General features: G+C 38.0%; 1 protein-coding gene across 12 annotated transcripts in view; it reads right to left on the bottom strand.

Moving 5' to 3' along the window:
• The window catches only part of SEC24C (SEC24 homolog C, COPII coat complex component), a 106,557-nt gene that overhangs the window by 7,700 nt on the left and 81,109 nt on the right, over positions 1–17,748 (bottom strand). For 4 of the 12 annotated variants that reach the window (XM_072931532.1, XM_030276866.4, XM_030276863.4 and 1 more), the window contains 12 exons: positions 17,289–17,430; positions 16,247–16,425; positions 14,583–15,023; positions 13,144–13,274; positions 11,923–11,991; positions 10,099–10,210; positions 9,141–9,268; positions 6,463–6,601; positions 4,472–4,587; positions 3,092–3,216; positions 2,640–2,831; positions 1,529–1,622 (listed from right to left, as the gene is read on the bottom strand). In XM_072931532.1, the coding sequence (XP_072787633.1) occupies positions 1,529–1,622; positions 2,640–2,831; positions 3,092–3,216; positions 4,472–4,587; positions 6,463–6,601; positions 9,141–9,268; positions 10,099–10,210; positions 11,923–11,991; positions 13,144–13,274; positions 14,583–15,023; positions 16,247–16,425; positions 17,289–17,430 (1,868 nt within the window). The remainder of the gene's footprint in view (positions 1–1,528; positions 1,623–2,639; positions 2,832–3,091; positions 3,217–4,471; positions 4,588–6,462; positions 6,602–9,140; positions 9,269–10,098; positions 10,211–11,922; positions 11,992–13,143; positions 13,275–14,582; positions 15,024–16,246; positions 16,426–17,288; positions 17,431–17,748) is intronic. The other 8 variants (XM_030276871.4, XM_030276869.4, XM_041717145.2 and 5 more) reach the window with 5 other exon arrangements.

Raw genomic sequence — 17,748 nt, forward strand, 5'->3', positions numbered from 1 at the left:
TTATGTGACTAGTATCCAATGGAAGGAGCACAAATTACTGGTCAGTTACAGAAGAGCAAGTTTGAGCTCTACTGGCTTTGTGCTAATTCCATAGCAGGGAGAAAAGGACTTTCTCCAAGGAGAGAGAACAGTAAACAGGACCCAAATACAAAAGGTTTTGTGCAAATGTGTTGCATTGTATCCTTCCCTGATTTACAGTTACTGAATTTGTGGGAAAAAGTCACAGAAATGGCAAAGAATTTTGTAATCTGAGCTTCAACAGATCAGCAATTTTAAACCAACACCCCGTGCCAACATTAGCTAATGTTTAATAGGTTTTTTTCTCTGACACATGCAGTATGTAAAAAGTCAATTAGCAATTTTTACTATTTCTTGATTGAACAATTGTAACAAAAACTTGAGTTTAAGAGAGACTTTTAAGGATCATTCCCCCTGTACTCAGCACTGGTGATGCTATACCTTGACATTTTGGGCCCTTCACTACAAGGACATTGAGATGCTGTAGTATGTTCAGAGAAGGGCTATGGAGCTGGTTAAGGGTCTGGAGCACAACTCTTGCTTGAAGAGTGAGTGAGAGAACTCAGGTTGTCCAGCCTGGAGAAAAGGGAGGCTCAGGGGAGATCTTCTTGCTCTCTACAACTACTGAAAGGAACAGCCTCTTCTCCCACGTAATATGTGATAGGACAAGAGGAAATGGCTTCAAGTTGCAGCAATGGAGTTTTAGATTAGATATTGGGAAAAACTTCTTCATGGAAATGGTTGTCAAGCACTGGAACAGGCTGCCCAGGGATTCCTGGAGGTATTTAAAAGATGTGTAGAAGTGTCACTTAGGAACATGGTTTAGTGGAGGATTTGGCAGTATGGGGGTAAGGGTTGGGCTTATTGTAGAAGTCTTTTCTAACTAAAATGATTCACTGCCTGATGTGACAGACAAATAGAGCTGTGTCAACAGGTTGGGGTGAAGTCATACAGGCTTCAAAATCAATTTGATCAGTAGATACAAATCAGAGTTAAACCATGCATGTAATTATGTCTGGATGAAGTACTAGAACAGAAGAACTTTAGGAAAAGTTTACTTGGTTAGCACATTGTTGCAGGCAACTTCAACAACTTGAAGTTGCTGCAGGCAACTTCAAACTTCTCTCCTTTTATTTAAGATTCTAACAGACTACAGGATTAAAAAGACACCAAACTACAGAACACCTCCATGAGACTTAACCGACTTCAGCACCTGTTTTTTAATGCTGGAGGGTCTTTTTTTTCCCTGTAGGTTCTGTAAACTGTTTAAAGCAAAACCCAGACAGACAACTGAGAGTAAGCCATACTCTCGCACTTTGAAAAACATTATTTAAAAAAGAATTGGGTAAAGAACATACAGATAGCTGCACAAAACAGAAGGTTCATGCACTTCAAGAATGAGAAAAGTACTCCCTACATGTAGTGCATCTACTACAAGGAGCTTACAAAATCTTTAGAATTGTCTTATTAGTGTATATTAGCAGAATATGAACTACATGCATCTACTAACCTTCAGTGCCTCCAGCCCTGCTTGAATCACAGGTGCAAAAACAGTTTCTGTTTCTCTCGTGTCTGCAAACATTTCTGGAATCTGATCCAGTAAACTAGCAAAGAACATGAAAAAAAAGAGCAATTCAAGACCCCATTTATTAAGAAAAGCTACACAGTTGTAGTTGAGGATTTACAGAATTAAGGTGGTTTAAACAGAAATCCCTAATATGTCTGTAAATTTGCATAACTTTTACAGTATTTGGCATCTCATCTGTGAAAAAATGCTGTATTGTTCTCCATTGGCTTCTCTCATCTATATCCTCAGTGCCTTCTGTATTGCCTCAAGTGATGCTTATTCCACAGATCTTCTGTATTTCTTATCTTTTAATGTATTCCAGTATACATAGGTAAGTAAATTCTTAGGAAGTACTAGTGACATTTGGCCTCTGTCAAGCATTTTGTGTACTACTCAAAGATTAATAGGTTTAACCCACAGTTTTGTATTTAGGCTTGTTTAATGCATTAAAAAGCAGGCTAGAAATTTTATCTAAAAACATGCAATTCCAGGTCTATTTCCCAAAATGTAGTTAGCTACACACCATAGATTAACTACAGTTCAAGTACCACAGTAAACAGTTGGCCAAAACTTTGTTAACTTCTTTCTTTCCTTCAGATTTTAACTTCTCTATCCCACTTACTCTGTTTTATCTACAGAACCAAAATTGGACACCCTTGTTGTCTCAGTTTGTAGTTATTTAAGCAGTTGACTGAAAGACAGTGATTCAGTATTCTTACAGCATTCACTCTGCATCATCCTAGTTGTGTTTTGCTGTGGCTTTATTTTAGGTGGGTTTTTTTTTTTGGCTTGGATTTTGTTTGTTTTTCCTTTGTTTCTCCTCAGAAATGCCCTTCTGCACTAATTGCCCTTATATACACTTTCTGCCAAGCTGGACTATGAGCCAAATAAACCCTCAGCCCTTCAATTTCCTCATCCTACCGTGCCAGCTTAATCTCAAAGAGTATAGTAAGTTAAAATACAAGGAGTGACTTTACTTGATAATTAAGCACACAACATTTGAATCTACCAAACAAGTATTTTACTACACATATTGTAAATCAATTTATATTACCTGGCAATAACTGTCCTGGACTCATTCACATTCACCAGAAAACCATCAAGGAGTGGCACAAACATATCTGCCACATCTGAGACCACCATCATTTGCGGCTGTGCCAGTGAGCTCTTCACATTATAGAAATGTAGAACTTTGTTGTAGGTGACAAAGCCTACTCGAATGGCTGATTCCTCCATGTTCCCTTCCCTGTAAGAGATATACTTGCCTTCATATCCAAGAAGAGGGATAAACCATTACTTATAACAAACACATTAAGGGAAAAATAAAAGGACGTAGAATTTATTTCCACCTAGAAGGGTATCAAGAAAGATGTTCTAATTGGCCTTTTTCTGAAGAAAAACTTGACAGGATTATCAAGTAATTTTTAAGCTTCTGGTATTTTTTAAAGAGAAAAAATAACAGCATTCCCCATTTGCATTGACGACAGTAGTTCACAATATACCTACCTGGGCAGGTAATCTAGGAGTGACTTTAATTCTTCACATATTAGCCTCACTAAGCCACTCTTCACAGCATTGTAAGACACATCAATCATAAAAATGAAAGCAGGTGGACTAGGAAACTTGTTATTCTGTGGAAGAAAGGGAAGAAATCACACTATTGCCATGTAATGCAGATCATGTAACAGCTCCGTAACACAGACAAATCCATGCTGGTCAAAACGTAGCTGGTTTCATGTACCTCTGTAATCATGAGCAGCAGCTGTTTCTTAAGCTCTCTCTCCCATCCTTTTCCAACTAACAGGCATAGTATCATATTATGCTTGAAATTGACTGGTATTAAATGCCCTAGACTGACTTTACCATTGATCAGAGAAGAACAGTTATAACTAAATAATCGATTTACATGACTAAGCTAGATTGGAAAAGTAGACAGGGAAGGTTTTTGCCAGTTCTCAAGACTTTGGAACCTGACCAGACTTGTCATAGGTGATTCCATCAATATAAAACAAAAGATTTTCCTCTCCAAGGATTACAACCTTTTCCTTCTTAAAAATCAGGCTTTCTTTGGGAATGGACACCTTATTTTAGTCAATAGCTTTCTGAAGTTTATAGGTCATACTGGAACAAGCACTCAGAACAAAAGCAAAACATAAGACCTTTCAAAAAAGCTGTGATGATCACATTTTGTTTGATTCAAAGTTCTTCTTATACTGTTAGAAAAGAATTGGACTTTTGCTTAACTCAAAGTAAAGCAGAGGCATTAGAAAGCAACCAGTATCAACTTGCAACATTTAGGCATGTACTTCTCAGCATAAAATTTCAGCAGAGATATAAATTGCTTTAATAAATACCTTGCACATATCTTCCCTATTGCTTAGAAGTTAATTATTATTTAAATCTTTAATTTAAAAGTAAACCAGCTATGAAATATACATTTCCACACTATTCTTGTGCTTCTAGTCACTATGGCTGTATTTGAAATTGAAGTTCAATAGGTAAGGTCTGCCTTGGGGAACAGGTGGCACATTGCATAGTTACTATCGTTCTTGCATTGAACCTCTCCTACAATTCCCTTTTCTGCCAAGGACTACTGCACAAGAATCCCTTCCTAAGGTAAGTGCAGCTATAGCTGCTTATATAGCTCCAGGACAGAGACAGCTATTAAATTATATTATGTCATGTGTGATATGGACCTCCACTGGTTTTGTAAGTAAGCAAACAAGCATGTTATTTCACACAATAAAGTGGGCTGGATTAATGCTGTTAATTATCTCTGCCAGCCAGAAATCAGCCCCAGACAATTAATGTCTTTCTTACTTTCTAGAAAATAGTCTTTTTACTTAAAGGCAAAATAAATACAGCAATAAAAACATACTACTGTACCTTGCAATAGTCAACTGTTGCTAGAAACTCGTATGACCCCAGTGATAACTCCGGTCGGTCATAGAAATCTACTCGCTTTCCAGTGTGATCCAAATGTTGGAAGTAGTGAGGTGGAACTGGGAAAGGAAAAATCATTAAGCTCAGTGATATCCCATAATAAACACTGTAACGAGAGCCAACATGACAACAGCTGTTTCAAACAAAATTCCAGAAAAGTAAACTAGCACTTTGGTCTAGCACAGAAGTACTAAAAATATTAATGCAATTTAAGAATATCATTCAAGCAAAACAATACAAATTTATTCCAGTTTGTCTCATGCACCTGACAACACACAGTATAGTTACTGTTATACATTTCTTGACTCTCCTTTCCATTTCATTTTACATTTCATATCAGAAACATCACCACAATACACTTAAAGGATTATTCTGAAGGATCTAGTCCAAAGGAAAATACAACCATCCCATATAAGTAGTAACAAATTATTTAAGAGAGAGTCTGAGGCAAACTACAGGCTACAGCATTACTGACTCAAGTCAGGCTTAAAATACTGAGCTCCTTATTTTGCTATATAAGTTAGTTTTTCCTTTCCTTCCTGTGCAGCATTAGAGTGAAGCTTCCAGGCACTCTCGTGTGCAGACTCCCATAATGTTTTTAGCAGAATAGAAAGAGCACTTACTCTTTTTATTGAAAGAGTGGATTAAGGAGGAGGAACAGAAGTACAACCACATGCCCAGAACCCAGTACTTCTGTGTTGGTACAAGGTATCAGAAAATAAACTGGGAGTGAAGCTAAATTTTAGCCTACAAAAGTCAGCTGCAGAAACAAAGTATTTCCCTTGTGCCCCAAGAACTATCATGACAGACACTTCCTCCTGCTCTAGATATCTATACAGACCCAGATTAAAATGAGATTACCTGGAATGACATTATTCACCACATTTAAACTATTCTAAGCATTCCAAGTTTCAAAAGTTCAAAGAAAACAAAATTATATCATTAAGACTATATATAAGCTTTTATCACTCTTTTCTCCAAGTACACATCCTATTCAAGCTAAATGCCTGATGGTATTTGCAGAGAGAACAAAAATTGTTATTAAGTTTTAGGTAAAACTACATTGTGTTTTCACAGTATTGCTTTCATCAGCAGTCTCTCAGCATCCCTCCCTTTTTGCCTCTGCTCAGCTGTTACAGGTACAGCCCTTCACACAGCTGCTGAATGAGCAGGACAGGGAGTGCATGCAGGCAGAAAATCACCAGACAAAATTGTTTTTTAAAGTTGGCCATTTCTAATCCCCATTTTGGTTAGTACAAACAGTTGTACAGCATAACTGAGGTGGTAAGAACAGTCCATTAAAAGCCATCAGTGCTACCAAATGGAACACTGAAAACATCATCATAAGGTTCATTGCACCTTACTTTCCACTGTGCCTTCAAAACAAATCTATAAATGTCATGCTATGAGCAGCTCATTGTGACTTCTGCTTAAAAGGAAGCATGTTTTGTACTAACTTAGAAGAGCAACTAATATTAACTGGCCTGTACTGAACACTCTTATTCAGCTGTAGCAGATTTAACTGAAATCTCATCTCTGAGGAGTGTTAGTGAGACAAAAAAAAGGCTTTGTGAGAAAAAAAAATCCTAACACATCCTACTGACTAGATCTATATCTCAGTCTGTTAAAAAAGCCCATACTTTTGAAATACGAAAAGAAAATACAATAGACTTTTAAATCACCAGGCATCATGCTACAAATACCTCATATTAAAAATCTTCTACAATATTACAATGCATAAGCACCTTTTTGAACACAATTTCAGAATTGAGCACTGAACATGCCTTCCAATAATTTTTTACAAGACTAGACACATACTAAGTCACAGTATTCATTATAAATGATCATAACATAATCAAGACTTATTTGCCTGCATCTTGTTCAAAGACCTTTCCAGCAGAGCCCCAGAGAGGGATTTCCAGAAGAAACCTTACCCTCAGTGACACAGCTGCAGAAACAACACTGAAACCTCCTTCCACCTTCAATGAATTGCATAAAAGGGCACATGTAAGCTTTGCACCTATTACATCGGACAGGACCGGATTCTCCATGGTCTACCAAATAAGGAACAGTCTGTGGAAGCAAGAGAAAAAAACAAGAAAAGAAAGGGTCTCATGATGATGAGAAAGTTTTAAGCTTCGCATTGTGTGGTCATTTCTATCTCCCTGTACACTGCATAGGATTTAGCATTTGGCAGCTATGGGAGAGAATGCAGGGGATGTGGGAAGCCTGAACAAGTATTTAAGTGCTTTGCAATTCAAGCTCTAGCACAGCAGTATTTTGAGGGCTAGAGTCATTAATGGGCTACCCCACCTAGCCAGTAGCTTGCTTGAAGAACACGACCACATTGCACCACCAGATGTATCCCAAGTGAACGCAAAAGACTGAAAGTGACTCTTCACCTCTTATCTCTTCCCCTTGCAAAAATAAAGCTTTTTGACAAAAGAAAAGCCAGTCATTGCATTCTATATATTCCAGAATATAGAGTATCTACCTCAAAAATTTCTACCTGGTAAGACTTATTGTCAACTCCATCATGAAACACATTATAACTACAATCTCTTAGTGACTTGACCCCACTGTACACCAAGTCCCCAAAACTCGTATACAGTGACACCATTTTTGAACTATTACTTATATGATGTTCTTTTTGTGCCCAAACCAGAATAAGATGATTGGCAACTTCTGCAGCTTCTCAGCATCAGAACGAGAGGGAAGCACTTGCAAATGATTGAGACAAAACTCATGCAAGTTATACGCTGCATTCATAGTAAAAAGCACCTATGTTTACCCACTAAGCTAAGAACTTAGCTCAAAAATTTAACTACTTGCTTTCAAATTTTCTGCCAGTAAAGGCGTCTGGTCTTAATTCTCCCAGTTACCCTAAATCTATGATTATGTTTAAGAGACAACATATTCATTGAGCAGCAGATGAGCAGATGCTCCAATCACTTTCATCTTCATGCCACAGATGTGTTATGTCTTTTTATTCAACTCCACTAATCATTTAATGGCAGTACAATGGTTTTGCAGACAGAATTTCTTATTTCCTATAGCCCAGGCTAACCTCCTCAGAGGAAACAAATTTTCAAGTTTTCTGATTGGCAGGCAACGTTGGTACTATACCTCAAGAAAATTAACACAATTTTCTTTTCCTCAACTTCTCCATCCGTAACATGTAAACAAATTACCAGGGTGCTGGAAAGAGTCAGCACAATACATAACTCATCATTAACCACTTACTCCCAGAAGACTGAGATACTTCTTGCCAAAGCCTGAAGCTTGGTTTTCTCAACAGCATGTAACATAGGGCAAAGGTCCTGGATTTGGCTGAATTTTTATATTTCCTAAATTTATCCAAATGTTTCTGTTTCATAAGATATTATTTTCATGAAACATTTATCCCTTCTTTTATGTAACGCTTTAGCTCTATTTACAGTCCTGTTGCTCTGAACAGCTGAGTCTTCATCTGTTGGAAGGGCCCCTCCACAGTGAGCTTGCCCTTGCCATAAAGAACTTCCAAACAGTAGAAGCTGACTGGTCTCCAGGACAATTTTCCAATGCTAGCCTTTTTTTTTCTGGACACCACAAGTATTTGTTCGAAGTATAAAACACATCAGGAGACCAAACAACTATTATTTGTAAAGTTTCTCTAAAAATGTTTCACTCTACAAGCCTCCAAGTTTCTTAAGTAAGACCTTATTATCCTATTGTGGTCCTTTTAAACTCCAGCCACAGATCAGTTTCATTATAAACCAGTTTTTAAAATTCAAACCATAGTTTAGGGACACTAATGAAATGCAACAGGACAAAAACACCCTTAAAAGACCAGAGGAAATGGCTTTCCTCAGCAGATGCTACATTTAGGTTTAAAAGGGCACAGAACACTGCAGACCTATGTATTCAAATTTAAGCCTGTTTCTCTTTGAGTCACTGCTCCAAGCAGGTTCACACTACACAACAGCCAGAGTATTTAGACTACTTTAAAAAATGTCAAATTCTGTAAAAGTCTCTGAGCTTTCATGTTCTCAGCAACCAAACAAGAGTGGGTAAAAGGCTCAACAGCCGCACATTACATCAAGAAGGAAATAGGTGTTGAGAGAGAAGGGGCAGAAATACAAGTGCAGCTCAGCAGTGCTCAGTACTCAGTGTAGTGCTGTCATCCCACACAGCGCTGCGCATATACATGCATCTTAGACAGCCAAACCAGTGCTGTTCCATACATTCTTATCCAATTTCACAACCTGGCATTCTAGAAAAGACTTCATACCTATGATTAGCAACCATTTAAATACTTCAGACTAAGAAATAAACTGAGATCAGCAGGAAGTGTACACCTCTGTGACCATCCTAGTATTTTGGTCACTTAGTCACAGTGCTTAACAGCCACTGCAAAAAAGCTGAAATTATCATGGCAGTCAAAATACTAAATGCTTTGAACACAACATTATTCTGCTTTACAGGTATCTACCACACACCTGCTGGAGAACCAATGTTTACCTGGTCTTCATCACCTCAGTATGCCTTCTAACCATATGTGTTCAATGCTGACACCTGAGAAGCTCTCCTGCTGAGCACATACAGCACACATAACCCCACGCACGGCTCTTACCTCCTCCGGTGGCAGAGCAGCCAGCGGCTTTATGACGGCAGCCAGGGGAACTTGGGATTGTTTGGCCATGTCAGACGTGCAGGGAATATTGTAAGATGTGCACCTGATGTAGCGGGGGCTTGCATTACCTGGGGAACACATAAAAAAGCCCCACAAATTTCAGTACAAATTAAGTTTATATTCAAGAACAGAAACAAAGATACTTTAAGCTGTGTCATTAAGCCACAGACACTACAAGCTTAGCTAAATATTCAGTTTTAATCTATGGAAAACCTGAATTCCAAATAAAATGCCTCTTCTCATGATTACCTATATATAATAAAAGGCCTTAAAATAAACTAGACTTAAATAAACTAGACTCCCTGTCAACCTAAACCTATAAAAAAGCATTTCTGTTTCATATATTCGCAGACTACAACATAATGCAGACAGAAAACTCTACTCAAACATTTCTACTGTTTTGTTTTGTAATTTAGGCTGAGGAGTAAAATACTGGATTATAGAATCAGATTCTGAAGTTTTTCCTCGAACTTTACAACTCAAAAAAGGTGTCAGCAATTAAAAGATGAAATATCTTTTCTCTACAGAGCCCTTAGACCAATATACATCCCTCTTAATTAAAAAAAATACAGTTGCTAGTCGAATTTGAATGATGTTGCTAGTAGATTTCAGTTCTTAAAAGTCTTTTATAAAGCTCTACAGAAGAGGCTTCCTCTGCTGCTTTGTGATATCTCTGCTAATGCTGGTCCTAGGTATCTGCCTTGGAAAACATTTTTCACCTGCAAATTGGTTACTAGCTACCAAACAATCAGGAGAATCTAAACTGAGATCAAATCAACACAGGACCTGAAACTAAGCTTCTGTTGGTTAACATGTTTCCTTTAAAGACACAGTTCTGTCACCGACTTTTTGGGATTTGTGTTTTGTTTGCTTGTTTAGGCAAAGAAAAACAGTTTACCTTGATCCTTGACCAAGAAATTTGTAGTAACAAGAGGTGGGACCTGCCCTCTCACTCCAGTGACAAATGGTTCTGACCCACGGTTATTTCTGTCATCTTCAATCACTTGAATCTGTGATGGAAAATACCATGTTGTTATGTTGAGGCTTAGTTTCTAAGTACTGTAAAATAAAAAATCTCTAAGGCAGTAAAAAGGGGACCTGAGGCAAATATTACTATCACTAAAAATAGGAAGAGCAAGTAAATTTTCTCAAGCAGTCACCTCTCAGTTTGATTTCAAATACTACTTAAAGACTAACAATAAATTACAAGCTGTAAATAGTATTTTTCCCCAAGCATTCTTAGTAGAAGCATATTTTATGTTTTTAAGTCCAATCTGAACTCATAAAAGCCAAATTCAGATCAAGAAAAGAATTTTTTGTAGTATTCCACAGTACAGTTCTAGTCAAATAAGAATTAGAAGCTTCTGTAAGCCTCAAGCTGAAGTCCTAGAGGTAACCTGGCTTTTTCTTTCCATTATGATCCCACTGTTTTCATAGTATGCCTCTATTTCTAACCAATCTAACTCTGACCTAAAGATAGATGGCTTGCAAGCTCATGTGGAAGTTTCATTACTTTGTGGTGCTCAAGAGTTTGTGATTTGAATTCTGGAAATGTGGAAAGTGAAATTTCAATAGACTTGTCAATAAATTAAACTTCAAAGCCTGCAAAAATCTTAAATTTCTTGGTATTTCAAATTCTTCCCAACTGCAAATTTGCAAAAGATAACAGAAACGTATTAAATAGTTTGTCTTAACTAAAATATTCACTGACCTTTGTAGCTGTACACAGCTCAAACAACATTTCCTTAGTGGTGACTGAATGAAAGAATTAAAGCTAGCAATCATTCTTCTGCTCTTATTTTGCCATCAAACACACCTGCCTTTGCCTAGAGTAAATTCTGAAATGCAGATGTTTGCACGGCAGAACCTCCACCCTCTCACTACAGATTGCAAGCAGAGAGCCTCCCATAGCTTCAGTGACTACTCTAGAATAAATCTAGCCCCATTTCATAAGTCTACAGGCTGGCTGATGATGGTGATCTCACCACCGGTACCAGTAAAATTATGAACTTTGACTACATGAAGAAGAAGTGACACGTGGTAACAGAAACCCAAAAGTTTTTTTTGCCTTCCAATCCAAAAGGTAGCTGCTTTTTTTCCTTCTTTAGATAAGATTCTCCAACATAAACATTAAATTTTCAAATTAAAAATTTAATGGTTATGAATGAGCACAGATTATGAGAGAATGTTTATAGCTCCCCATGCCACATATGAGAAGGTTTGTATCAGGAATTAACTTTTAAAAAACTCCAGTTTATCTGCAATTTTAAAATTCCAGAGCCCTGGTCCAGGACTGGTATATCAACAAGAACAGTAATCAAATTCTGATCAAAACACAGTAAAAAAACATGGCTACAACAGCTCATGCTGTGTACATGCTGACATGAGACACACATATGGGCAATTACACAACCAGCTTACACTGAAAATGCCAGCTGGAATCTGATGAAGGCAATATCCTAAAGATCAGACAAAGTGAAGGGGAGACATTCTTCATGATCTGTTTCTGAAACACTGCTTTCTATTGCCTCACCATTCATCACAGTAGATTTTAACAGCCTCACGTGGTGTAATGTTACACATTTTGATAAGGCAAGCAGAAGACAGCAAGGAAAGGGTAAAAGTTTAATGATGGAGCGTTAGCAAGGTGAAGTTCAGGTTTCAGGCATGCACAGATGGTCACCAACACACAGACTACAATTGACATATACACAGCACTTACTGGACTAGGAATTGCATCTGGGTCTATTCTGTGCCTGGGTTTCTGCTGGGGTGGCAGCTCATTAAGTTGCTTTTTTTTTTTTAATAAGAAATAAGAGCGCCAAAAAAAGGGAAAAAAAAAGAGAATAATAAACCAAAAAGTAATAGTGTTACTTCTCTCTACCCAAACCTGCAGCACTGGAATTAGATACATTTAGATACTGGTTCATGCAACAGGACACATGAGCTTCTGCAGCATACACTGATCCCAAAACCAGTCTTGCAAGGATATTGGGCTTGGCTCTGAACACCTTGCTAATGGAGGCAGTAGCTCACCTGCTAATTTTGATTAGAAATTGAGGATTTATGCTTTAAGAACATGCTAACATGAAGGCAACCGACACAAGCCATTTGAGATTTCATTTAGTGGAAGAAAAGAGGCAGACAAGCAATTAAAGACTCATATTCTGTAGAAAAATCCAGCAGTAAGCTTTACATAAACCTGGAATTTAAAGAGGTAATCTTTTTTAAACAGAAGTACCTTCTGAATAAAATCAGTTCCAATGTAACTCAAGACTACATTATTTCATATATTTGAAGTACAGAAACAGCATCAAGAGCAGTGGAAGGAACAGCACAGCAGACTAGTGGCAATACCCCAACAGACTTAATATTACTCAACATTGCTAACCATTACATATAACTGCTTATCCTGTCTCAGAACCTCAGTTTGAGAAGCTGTCCATATTTGACTGATGTAGCATCATGACTTCATGACCCAAAAAAACACAAACCAGCTTTTTGACAGATTACAGGAAAAGCACTACAATCACCTCCTACTAACCATACTTTAAACATAGACCACACAGTTCACAGACTGTCACCTCAAAACTGTAATTAGTTCACCTTGGAAAGTCATTATGCAAGAATCGAGAAATGAAGAAACATGTTTAATCAAAGCCCTCAAGGATTCTCAAAACATAACATAGTACGGAAAAAGACCTGAGGAATTAGAGCAGTGATTTCTATACGTAGTGCCTTTCTTTAGTCACCAAGAAAAATACTGCCTCTGGGCTTATTCATCACAGAAGACTGAAGCTAGATAGAAGAGAGAAACATAAGCAGGAAAAACAGACTGGTGTTCCTTGGAATGAGAAACCTGTTTGCAGCTTAGGTCTTTGTCAATTGTTTTATGCAAAGACACTACAGAAGAGTTGACACTGGTAAGAACAAATAAGCTTACAGGGCTAGGAATGGAATCTGGATCCAAGCGTTTTGGTGGAGGTGGTGGTCCAGGAGGACTTCCATAATTTGGTGCTCCTGGATAGGCTCCTCCATAGTTTGGTGGAGGACCCCTCATCTGTCCAAAGGAACCTTAACAAGAAAAGAACATAAAAATCAAACAGTGGCTTAATACTAGCATTTCTTTATTTAGCACTTCCCCCATTTCCTGCCATTATTAAAAAAAAACCCTCAAGAAAATTAAAGTCAGGTGCTTTTCACTTAATTATGATTAAACATATTTATCACAGTTTATTTATTTATTTCAGCTTAGATTGGTACATCTCTACCAACAATCCAGTAAACTGAAACTGATAGATACAGTCCACAAAACTAGACCTAAGGAAACAGAGGATTTTAGTCTAAAGTCTATTAGCTCTACCTCACCCCAAATCAGGACACTACTACTGTTAAGTAGTTTTAGAGTTTGTAATTGTTGATTACAATGCACATTAAGATCATGCACTATGAATATTTACCTGCAGAACTGTCTAATGGAAAGTGCACACAGAACAGCCAAATAAGCTAGTGGACAATCCCTAATTCTTCAAATTAAAGATATGCAAGCAGTTCCCTTGGGCTGTTTTAGCTTGTTTGAAATTACAATAATAGGTTAATGTGTGGTTTTCTCTTCTGTTTTGTAACTATCTGAAGCTATTTCGTATTATTTTAGACAGTTACTTAGAGAGTAACAGCATGATTTAACCCATTAGCATTTTTAAGGGTCATAGGAATTTGAACAGATATCTTTAAGTAATTTACCTGTCCAGCTCTGCAAAGCTGCATGGGGAATGAGATTCTCAGTCCTAACATCTACACATGATTACTTTATCCCAGCTATCTCTAAGTGTTATCTATTAAAAACCAGCCAAAACTGGCATTAATTCAGAAAGCTTAACTGGTCTTACTTTTAAGTACGTTTAAGATGTGCAAGCTTCTATAAGGGATAAAAATATCGTTATGCAAATTAAAGGAGACCATATAGCAACTCATTTTTCAATGTTTAACAACTCCTTTCATTACACATTGCATATGCACAGTGACCAAAATTTTAAAAAATATAAAATAAGGCTTTCAGCATTTCCAATGTCTATTTTTGAACAGCTGAAGTTGCAGACATCAAACTGGAGTACAAAATAAAATTCTGATCACAAATTTTGGTAGTATTATGGACCTAATTGCTAAACACTTTTTTGGCCAAGTAAGCTAGAATTCTTTTACTTACATTAATCTGATTAAAAACTGTACTATGAAGTATCTTAGAATAACACATGATATCTCAGACATGAGCACAGGGAAACAGGAGGGACTCGGCCAGGAGCCCACAGCTGACAATGTAAAATCTAGTCCTCAGTTTGCAGCATACAGAGAATATTTAATTCCTATACTAGGAAGACTCACCATTCTGCTGCATTTGGTATCCTGGCTGAGGAGGATGAGTGGGAGGAGGTGGTCCATGGAGACCACTCATGGGAGGCCCAGGGTGCAGCCCTGCCATAGTTGATGGAGGTGGTGGTGAGGATACATGATTAGGCTGGGATGATGGTGGTCCAGCAACTGTCTGCCCAGGCAGTGGTGGGCCTGGCATGGCAGGTGGCCTTGGAGCACCTGTGGTAGGAGGGTAAGAGGAAGGTCCAACCCCTGTAGAAGGAGGAGGTGGGGTAAAACCAGGAACTTGAGTAGGCAGGTGCTGAGTTGATATTGTCTGACCAGGAAACGGAGGCTGTGCCAAAGGAAGACCCTGAGACACACTGGTAAGAGGGGGTCCTTGGCTCGCACTGTAAGGTGTGTAGAGACCAGATCCTGTTGCACTAAAGCTTCCTGAGACTGGAGGAACCGATGCTGGGGAACCCGGTAAGAAAAAAAAAGATATAACATCATTTTCTTCTATCCTCAAGACAATTAAGATGCAAGAAAAACCCATTTGCTCCAGATCACCTGAGAAAATCTACCCCTTTCTCATCTTCAGATGAACTTACCAGTACTAGCAGAGACAAATCCTAAATGACCATTCTCCTAGATTGATCAGAGAGCCGAAATTCCTTCAGTGGATCTGAAACTCCATAGTTCTTTCACTGCCTTCTCTCAAAGTCTAAGCTACTTATTTTACACAATCATAATACATTTCAGGATTCAGGGCCAGAAAAAAAAGGGTAAAGCCAGGAATATGCAAAACATTAAGCACAACAAGTCTATCCATAGATTTTTTGAACTAAGTTTCTGTCTTAAACTCCACACTCAGTTGGAGCCTGTAGATCAAGAATGGTTTTGAGCTTTGTGGTTTTAACAGCATGAAACTAGCACCATTTGCATGTAGTGCTGTACTATTTCTGAAAATAATTTTTGACAAACATGCTGCCAAAAGGCCAAGGAAATCTGTATCCATGACCTACTCCTAATTTTCCTATAAAATCGGTCTTACAAGATGCTTGTTAAAAAGTACTTTAGCAAAACAATTTTTAAATAGACCAATTTACACATAATAAAGACAACTCTAGTCTTCAATTTTAAAAGTCCCCTAATCTACAGCAATAAGACTGTAAAACTATAACCATAGAACAAAATATCTAAATTCAGTTTCAACTGTTAATTCAGTTTCCACTGTTTAAGTGTCTTCTTGACTTCTAGCAGAACCCTACACACAATCATTCAGAGTATTTTCAGCCCTTTGTGATTTACATTTACAGGGCCCTTTTTCATTTTTTTTTTTTTTTGACTGGGCTGCTGCACAACAGTGGCAAGACATGCAGACTCTCCAACAGGTGACTTAGGGGTAGACTGTTCTGTGTTTCACACGATTCACCTAGTCAAGGACCAATGTTACTACTCTCCTTTGTTATTCATGTCCAGCAGTGCCAGCACTGTTCCCTACAATAGTCTCAGTCCTGTTTTCCCCAATTATGACCTTATTAGTTAAGAAAACTACTGTTTTCTATGGCAGATGTCAACATCCAGAGAATTCCCATAACCATATGGCAATGAATCACTAACAAGAAAAAATCCTGTATGAAATTACTAGCAAAGATGAAAATCAATAGAATACTTCAGTAGCCAGGAAACCTTACCATAGCCCAGTCCAGCTGGGGGAGGAGCAGAGGCTGCAGTACCACCAATTGTCATCCCTGCCATGTGATTCCTGAGCTGCTGCACGCTGGCTGGGGGGGCCCCATATTGCTGGAACGTAGGTATCTGGCTGACAGGCGTGGGTGCTGAGCCTGGCAGGAACGGCTGAGAAGCAGGTGGCCTGAGAGGGAAGATGACAAACTGAGCTAATTCCTCATTATAGAAGAAATTTCAATTCCCTGTGCCTTTTAAAATTGTTCTGGCACATAAACACTATCTGGGTCTCAGATATTTACATGAAACACTGTAGCTCAGTTTTGGAAAAAAATTACGTATTCTGCATGTATCTGAATCCCTTTCACCAAACAAAAAAAAAAATCTATCCCCTCTTAAAATACAAATTCTGTATTTTTATTAATTCCATTTCAGTTATCACAACAAATCAGAAACACTGCTTAGAGTCTATAGGGTGAGCAACAGTAAGGCCTGCACAGCTATGTAAGAACGTTCTGCCACTCAAAGCATTTGAACTCTGAAGGACTATTGCCACTTTCACCACAGAGGTAACGGCAGTATCTTTCTGGAAAAGATACTGAAGAGCCTAAGATGACACTAACTTCATAAGGGATCCATAAAGGGACAGAAGAGGGTCCAGAATCAATACTAAGAAATTATTCAGCAAAGACTATCACATACTCCAGAGATCATTTCACACTGCTGAGGAACAAATACTACAGTTATGTGGATGCAACTGATTTTTTTTTAGGGGAAAATGAAAACCACAAAGAATGTCTTAGGAGAAGAAGAGGTTTTCATCAGTCACTGACATCTGCTCACATTCTTTCACAAATTTTTCATCTCCAGATCTATCATTGTCTAATGATTACCTCTGTGGCAAAACATTGCTCCAAACCAATAAGAAGAAAAAGGTCAATATCTTACAAAACCCTGAAGTACTTAGTTTGATTTAGATCTAAAAAGTCTAGACCTAGTATGAGTCTACCAAGGTGGGATTTTGTTAAAATTCACTCTTCTCATATGCACCTCTGCATTGGAGCTGCTGAGGCTGGAATTCCATTCTGCACATCTCCATGTTCAAACTGACTGTATGCCAAGTGGCCAGAAGGATGAGATGCTCCAGAGGCTGGAGGGGGAGCTCCAGATGTTGGCGGGGCTCTTAATGAACCTACAAACATAAGAAAAAAAATTTAAAATATCACAGATTATAGAAACAAGGCATTGAACCAACTACCATGAAAAATTCAAGTGCAGAATTGCTATAACAATACTCCATGAACAACAAATAACTTATGCACAAGTATTTTTAGTCAGTGTCACTAGTTACCATCTCCACACAGGTCAAGCAGAAAGATGTGCTGTGGAAGGTCTTCAAAAGAAAACTTCATATTTCATGAAGAAGAAAACCCTATCTTGTCAGTAAGGTACCAAATTCTTCCCCCTTCAAGTCCAATTATTTTTACCTAAACCAAGAGTATTCAGTGGA

Source organism: Taeniopygia guttata, chromosome 6 (assembly GCF_048771995.1).
Source record: "Taeniopygia guttata chromosome 6, bTaeGut7.mat, whole genome shotgun sequence".
In the NCBI taxonomy this organism is placed as follows: domain Eukaryota; kingdom Metazoa; phylum Chordata; class Aves; order Passeriformes; family Estrildidae; genus Taeniopygia; species Taeniopygia guttata.